The sequence below is a fragment of the Micropterus dolomieu genome, linkage group LG09 (assembly GCF_021292245.1).
Source record: "Micropterus dolomieu isolate WLL.071019.BEF.003 ecotype Adirondacks linkage group LG09, ASM2129224v1, whole genome shotgun sequence".
Lineage (NCBI taxonomy): Eukaryota > Metazoa > Chordata > Actinopteri > Centrarchiformes > Centrarchidae > Micropterus > Micropterus dolomieu.
In genome coordinates, this window is record NC_060158.1 from 18119801 (window position 1) to 18128024 (window position 8224).

The 8224-nt window shown below is 44.3% G+C and overlaps 1 protein-coding gene across 2 annotated transcripts in view; it reads left to right on the forward strand.

Moving 5' to 3' along the window:
• Window positions 1-7065, forward strand: part of fam126a (family with sequence similarity 126 member A) — a 26518-nt gene extending 19453 nt beyond the window's left edge. Inside the window, exon 11 of one of the 2 annotated variants that reach the window (XM_046058150.1) lies at window positions 4849-7065. In XM_046058150.1, the coding sequence (XP_045914106.1) occupies window positions 4849-5366 (518 nt within the window). In that variant the 3' untranslated portion in view covers window positions 5367-7065. The remainder of the gene's footprint in view (window positions 1-4848) is intronic. The other variant, XM_046058149.1, reaches the window with a different exon arrangement.
• The last annotated feature ends 1159 nt before the right edge of the window (window positions 7066-8224 follow it).

Genomic DNA, 8224 nt, shown 5'->3' on the forward strand with positions numbered 1-8224 from the left:
CGAATAGAGTCTGCAGACATACGACCCATACAGCAGCAGAACAACATGCAGTGTTTTTACACGAGGAGGTAGCTTCAGTTTTTAAACTATTAGCAAGTCAGACAGACAAACCATCACATTTCCCTTATTCCCTTAGTCTCCACAACATGCATTGAGCTAAAAGTTAAATTACCCTGCATTCACTATGAAGCAATTTTCATTGACCCAAAACAAACCGCGCCTGTGTCTGGGACACTGTTGCTAACTTTGGTCGATGCTGGACTGTATTCACCGTGAGTTTTTCAAAGCGCACGGTTTTAATAACTTAAAGTTGAAGAGCTAATACTAACCATTGGGAATTTTACCGTGCAACTATAGGTCAGAATCTTCACAGGGAACTTTAAATCCGTATCTTAGACTCATACGCTGTGTTACATGTTTGTGTATTTCTGCCTGTGTGTAGGTGTAATGGGGAAGTTGAACTTGGATCCAAAGCACTGGACGACGTTCTGTACCGGGCCCAGCTAGAGTTGTTCCCTGAAGCCCTGTTGGTGCGTGTAATCACATTTTTGCTACTATCACATCACCCTCCTCTGTGTGTTTTTAAAATGTGTCGAAGAGCAAGCATGTGATTTAGACGCACATGCTCGCCTGCAGTTTTGATTCATGCACAGCACTCTATCCTGTATTGTACTGGTCTCTGCGTGTGTCAGAGACTGCAAGCAGAGTGTAATCCCGCTAGATTATTTACATGCTTTCCACTCTGCTCCGATAAGCTCTAATCCTTGAGGCCCAGGGAGTAGAGGATTGAACCTAAGATCACAGTATTACTACACAAGTCAAGGTGTACTCCTCCACAACAATCAAAACACACGACCTTTGGATTCACAAATAAAAACAATGGTGTTGGGGTTTAAAAAGGGGTTTTTAAATTAAAGAAACAGCTTTGTGGACACAATACCATGAACACACATGCACAACATTGCATTTATTTGTGTTTACATTGTGTGTTAGGATGGAACTCATCAGGTGGCTGCTAGCTTAGCATTGCTTGGTGACTTGCCCCTCACAAGACGAGATGTGTTGCAGCCTCACAGAAAAAAGACATTTGTCTTGTTGTGATTATGATGCCTTCTGCCTCATGTTACGTACTCCACTGTTACATGATCATTAGTGCAAGTGCCACTTGAGAATTACCAGCGAGAACAGAGGTTTATTATAGAAAGACTTGTGAAACAGTGTTATACAGAGCGAAATACAAAGCCTTTTTGTTTTTCTTATATCACTAGTCTGTGTAACTCATTCAGTGTTTACTAAGCTTTTAGGTTTATCCCTAGGCATAAATCTGGTAGCAATGGGATTATTGATCAGCGCTTATTGGTTTGGTCACATGATCCGAGCTTCAGTCTGACTTAAGAGCACAACGCATCTTAGTGGTATCAGAAATGCGGCTCTTACAGGCATTGTGTACTGAGTCAGTGTATTTACGCTTGGATCTTTTTTTTTTTATGTGGTTTGTCCTTAATTTGGCAATGGGACAGACACTTCCCCAGACTCAAGTGCCCAACAGGCAAAACTGAGTTAGCAGGAATTGTTGTGTCCACACTGGTTGGTCAGTGGCCCTGTAGTAGAATGGAGAGGTAGGAGTAGTAGTAGTAGTAGTAGTAGTAGGAGTAGTAGGAGAAGTAACAGGATTACCACCAAGTCACACTGTATAAAACATGTTAGTCCATGCTAACCTGTCGGTCCAGTTCCTCACTGGCTGAGGGACAATCCTTCCATGAAACTCTGCCCTCCTCTGAAGCTTTAATGTTTGTCGATGCTCCTCCTCGCCCTCAGGTGGGTAATGCCATTAAGTCGTCACTGCACGGTGCAGCACTGAAGAGCAACAACAAGGAGGGCGCACGGAGCATCCAGGTGGAGATCACACCCACTTCTTCCAGGATCTCCCGAAATGCTGTCACCTCACTCTCCATCAGGGGCCACCGCTGGAAGAGACACGGTGAGACTTGCATACGTCGAAAAAAGCAGATTGAGATGTTAGGGACAAAGCTGTGGGAGTCGCTGAAACAAAAGAATAGCTCTGACATGCACTTTGCGTTTTTATTGGGTAATAGAATGATTTGATTGAAGAACAAATCCATGCCAAAGGAGAGAGAGCAAGAGGTTTAGATCTCTTCATTGTTCACTTACCCCAACCATTTCATATCCTACAAATCACTGTGTACATAAGTGTCGTTTTTGTTGTTGTCATTCAGTCCAGAATCCCGCAGAGCAACTCTCATCAGCTTGCTTACTAGTGCTGTCTACCTCCTTTTTTAAAATCTCCTCATTCAAAACCATGACAGGCGAGTTCAGTTTGAGAACAGAAAATGGAACGACAAAGCCAGGCAGAGATATTCAACACAGAACATGAACCTAATTTGACAGAAACAGGAAATCAGAGTGCAGGTCGTGTATTTATAGTATGATAGACAGAGAAATGTTTAGTGACCGTATAACAAATGACTTTGTATTTTATAACTGTCAGTGAATTAAGAGGGAGCCTTTTTCCCCAGAGTACAGATACGGCAGGTAAATTACAGCCTTCGGCTAGTTTAATGAGTAGGTTTCATCTCGAGCCTGACACCCCTTTTTCATCTCATGGATCCTGCTCATTGGTGCCCCGTATCAGAGCTAGTTTATGGTTAAAGCTTTTGTTGGAACCAAATGATGGAGGGAAAATACTATTACATATTAATTAATGTATAGGAATGAGTGGTGGTCCAGTATGAAATGCGATTCCATTGAAATACTTTGTTCATCTTCATAAAGCCTATTTTGATCATGTGTTATGTTCTGATCACTATGATTTTTGTCTTTTATTTTTCTGCCATTACATTGATTACCTCTGTGTGTCTTGTGTTACTGTGGTCATGTGTGCCTGTGCACATGGCCGTCTTTTTGTTTTCCACGTATGTGTGCATGATAACGTGTCTGTCCGTGTGTGTGTGTGTGTGTGTGTGTGTGTGGCTATGTATTGTCCTACTACCCCCATGCTCCCCCCCCAACCACCAGAGTCCTCGGAGGTGAGTGTAGACAGTGATGCTACGCTGGGGGGTGTGGCCATCCCCGAGATCAGTGTGACAGGTGTGAGCGGCGAGCGAATGCCCAACGGAGACTCCCTGCGGCCACGCTCTGACGGCCGCGCCCAGCCCGACTACGACACATTGGGCGCCGCCTCCGAGGTCAGCCTGGACCCTCGAGGTCATGACTCCGGCACACGGGGTCAGGAGGTCAGGAGGCAGAAGTCTGTGAGGCGAATGGTGGAGAATGAGGGTTCTGGGTCGGCCTCCACAGGGAGGAGCCAGCACTAAGGTCCTGCCCCTCCTTCCCCCTGCCCCACTCCCGGGGTAACCTAGGTAACCGTGTGTGGGGGCGTTGTCTGAAAAGCTGCATGATGACTTCCCGCCTTACCTTTTTGCGCTGGGCTCCACCACCCTCTTCGCCTAATTTCACTATTCCTCTCATCTGTCTATCAAACGTCATTCATTCATTTACTCTCTCCTTTGTGGCTAAAGCTTCCTCGTGGAGATCTTCTGCTGAGATCCCTTCAAAACAAATTAATTATTTAAGATCTAACTGAATAACAAATCAATAACCTGTAAAAATGTATAATAATGAAATGTGCTTGAATCTAAATAATGTGACGTGTTTATGTTGAGTGGATCCTATTAGAAGCAGAACATCCGTTTAACAAGGAACACAAACAGGTATAAAAGTAGCTTTATGGAAATTAGAAAGGACACACATACTTTAGATATAAAACTGCAAACACTGTGGCTAGCTTTATCTTGTTTTGGCAAAGTCACTCTAAGGCCTGAGGGCAGGTCACTGATAACAAAAACACTTGGTGCACTTGCATCATAAAGCCCAGATATCGTAGCTATGTTAGCAGTGCCAGTACCACGAGATTGTGCTATTGTTGATTTTGTTTAGGGATCTAATTCCTAACGGAGTGTTTACCGGAGGGGTTAGTAAGGTTTTGGGTCTCTCATAGCACACCTTGGTACGCCTCGACACGTTACCCCTGGGTTGCACCTGGAGACAGATTACTTCCTTCTGACTGATAGCTAGGAGCTGAGGAAAGATATGCAGGTCTTAGATTTTTTGATGCAAAAGCTGCTCATAATGTTAAATCCAGACTTGAATCTGACGACTCCTGACCGATTTTGGACGAGAAATAACTGACCATGAAAGATTTTGACAGGACCTGCCTATCTGTCTGTTTACCAGCTGTTATGATTAAGTGATAGCATCAGATCAATAGTGTGTATTTGTGCATATATGGGTAGTTGGCCACTCACACAGATGTGGATGCATGCCGTTAAAAAAAACAGGAAAGGTGGGTGTGGGTGTGTCTTTAGAGTTACTGAAGAGGAACAGATATATTTAGGGTTCACTTACTTTGGTTTCCTTCGTCTTCTTTCCCTTTGTGGTCTTTCCTAGGCTTAATGCTCTTAGATTCTGTCCTCTCCTGCCTTTGAGACAAAACATGCCCTCCTCTGCCAATAAACCACTGACTGTTGTCTCACAGCGCTGCTGGTTAACCCAACCTGTGTGCTGGGCTGGAATACACAACTTGCAGTGTCTCATGTCAGGTGGTGAGATGTTAGCTGAGCTTACAGTGTGAAGGCGCCACCTGCTGGAGCTCCTCTGTCATGCAGCCCTACACAAAGCTCAAAGTCCAACCTTATATGTTTATGTTAATTTGAATAACTTGATTGGATCATGGGCTGAATTACAGATGAGGTGGTTATTTTTTCCTCTGCATGCTGCTGTTTTTCATTCAGTGTTTGTTTTGTCTCCATGTGTCTGTCTGTCTAACAGACGCAGTGGATCTGGGTTCCCCGGATGAGCTGATGGATATTTCGGAGGTGGATGAAGGGATGTGGCCAGGTGGGGTGGGGCCTGACATGACCCCACCCACCATCACTATCAGCAACAGCGTCACCACATTGAACCTGGGGGCCAAGGCCATGAAGATGTGTCGGCTCGGCGGGCGCACCAGCAAGGACAAGGACAAGGAGGCGAGCCTTCTAACAACGGGCCGGGCCGCCAGCGAGAACACAGAGCTGTCTGTCAAGCGACTGACGCTTACTTCTAGCCAATCGGTTCCCAAGGCAGGAGCTCTCACCAGTTTGACGCGCACCGCCAGCGCCGTCTTCTCCCGCTCCTTTGAGCAGGTTGTCAGCGGCAACGCCCCTCCCTCCAGCAACCACACTGCCTCCGAAGCTGGCCGCTATTCATGCAGCCTGCAGGAGGAAGGGCTGGGGTACTTGAGTCCAGCACCAAACCACACTCGGCGCTCTCCCAGCATTAGCGTGCACCTTGGCTCTGACCTTTGAACCCTTGTGACTCCTGACTACCTGAACCCTCGCCTCTGATCCTGTGACCCTGTACCTGTGACCTGGAACTCCAAGCCATGCCAACTGCAACGGACCACAAACACATGAACAAACAACTCCCGCTGGTTCCCTCTTCACTCCATTTTAACAGCTTTGGTTCTCTGTGCTGTGAATCAGCCTGCTACCTACCCTCCTCCATTCAGACATACAGAGTTACTTCTGCTCTCTCTGCAACTTTCCAGAGTCTCCTCTGGGCCTGATAGGGGGCGGGATGTCAGGGATACCACTTCTGTCTTCAACGATTAGTAGTGCACTGTTGCAGAGAAGTCGCACCAGGACAAAACGGTAACTCCATCGCAGAGCAGCCCGTCGTAAATAGGTGCTCATGGGAAAGTATTGGGAAAGTATTTTAATTGGCATTTGTTGCCCTGCATGGCTTTTCCATACATCCATCCTGACCATGCTCTGATTTGTCAAAGGTGAAATGTTGAGTATGTATGTGTGTGTGTGTGTGTGTGTGTGTGTGTGTGTGTGTGAAATTGTTTTTAGAATAAAGGCTGCTTATTGATACAATGAACAATTATATGATTCTCCAAGTTGAAACAAGTGTCTATACTACATTTTAAAATATAATAGATCCTTTCCCATAGCAATACAGATTTCTCCTATTCTGTGTTTTCCATCTTTGGGAAGATTACCCAAGCTCCCATCGTTCACACTAGTTACAGCTGTGCTTATCGAAAGAAAAATCTGCATTCTTTCCCTTGAAACATCAGGGAAAACGACCACACAATAATCACCCAGTATGAAGAATCGGTTCTTTATGTTTACAATTGCACTGCGTTGTTATGATGGAGAAGCAATATTTGTGTCCTTCCCTCTCGCTCCTCTAGCACTTTCCTGAATTTCTGTGTGTTTGATGGCAAAAAATAAAAATCCAGTCCTCATTATGAGGATGATTAAGGTTTTGGGGACAGTGGGTGTGTATGATTTTAATTACTGAATTTTGCACTTGAACGAGCAAACAAGTTGGTTTTCAACTTTGGTATTTTCTTATGATCAACAAGAGAGGTTTGACTCTCAACTGTGGTATTGTCCTGTGAGAGAGCGATTCTTTGTTGCCCCGTACGGATTTCTACGCGTCTTGCATCTAGCCAGTGATCCAAAACCACACAGACTGGAAGTCCACTTACTTGCACAGATGTAAAAGAATCCGATACCATCGACCTGCAATGGGAAGGCGAGCGGGGGCAACAAGGCATCTTCTCTCTCTTTTGATCCCCCCACCATTCCAGCTGTTTAGTAGTACTTTGGTGATGTGTTTCCTGTGTTCCTTCTTATTCACATCTTCATCATCCTCATCATCACATCACAAGACATGGTGATAGTCTCTTGTACCAAAAAAAGGAATTAAACTCCACCCATCTGCTACATTTGATGTCCTAAATCCAGCCTTCATGCTGCCCCACCCTCAAGCAAAAGTGTGTTAAGTTGTCTGTGTACTAGAGCTGCCCAGTGTCCATTGCTTGGTGGGACAATAACAATCATCGTGTTTCTGTATGTGGGTTTACAGAATGTGAAAGGGTAAGCTCTTGTTGTACATCATACTGTTGTACTAAAGTTGGTTTATATTGGCCTTTCTATGTCTGAAGATAACTCACTCTTACAACTTCTGGGAATAAAGTGTTTCTATATTTCATTTGTTATTCCACATTTTTCTGTCTCTGCATCAGCAAACATTACAACCTACACTGTCAACAACCAGAACTAATGTATGAGAGCTGGAGAGCAGCATTTGGCTTCATGATCAAAGAACGTTTTTATGTCCGGTCGACACTTTCGACTCTTTCTCCACCCTTACTTCCTGTGTCCATGCTCAGAAACTCACAATAGGTGTAATCTTCATTGCGCCGAGAAATCGGTTTAAAGATATTTTGGCTTTAAAGGAAAAGATTGTTCTCTCTATCTTTACAGTATAGTGGTGTAACAGTCAGAGTTGAGTGGGCAGGTGGGCTTTTTACAATAACTTAATATTGAAATCCTGCAGTATGCCACAGTGAGTAATGAGGAGGAGTCAAAAATCAAGTATTGCACCTTGGCAGAGCTGTCAAGGTGCTGATCCTTAAGTACGAATCTGAGGTAGGCTGCACTTGAGTATTTTATTTTCACGCCACTTTCTACTTCTACTCCACGACATCTCAGAGGGAAATATTGTACTATTTCACTACATTTATCTAACGCTTTAGTAGGTACTTTGTAGTTTTACTGCTTTGAGTAGGTTACTAAGACTGTATTATCCTAATTAGAGCTTACACTTTACTTAAGTAGTTTAACATTTTCAATGCAGTAGCCTACTTTTACTTGTAACATACTACTTTTACAATGTGGTAGCCCAGAGTCCTGCATACTAAAGGGGCTGATAGGCCTACTTTAAAAAGCTCCAACAATTCACTCAATTCAATAAAATCCATAGTCTGTGTCCAGTGTTCAAAAGTGGTCTGTAAAATTTCGTTATGCGTTTGAAATGATTTAGTCTTCTCATACTGAAAGATGTTAAAACTGGTTAAAACCCTCCTGCTCTGAGCTGCAGGGAACTGGCCCACTCAAGGTTAGAGCGGTTCCCAAAACTTTGAGTAGCCGGAATAAAGGTGTAACATAGTCATTACAAATAAATAATAAATAAATATCATTATGTGTCTAGATCTCGTTGAGAGGGGAAGAGTTTGAAGTGAAAATGAGGCTTTAATATGTGAACTGTAGCAGCCGCGCTTTCACACGTCTGGCCACAAGATGGCGGCCTATGACAGACGCACCAGAGGGATAACGTCGGTAAGCAGCCGAGTCAACTACGTCACTTC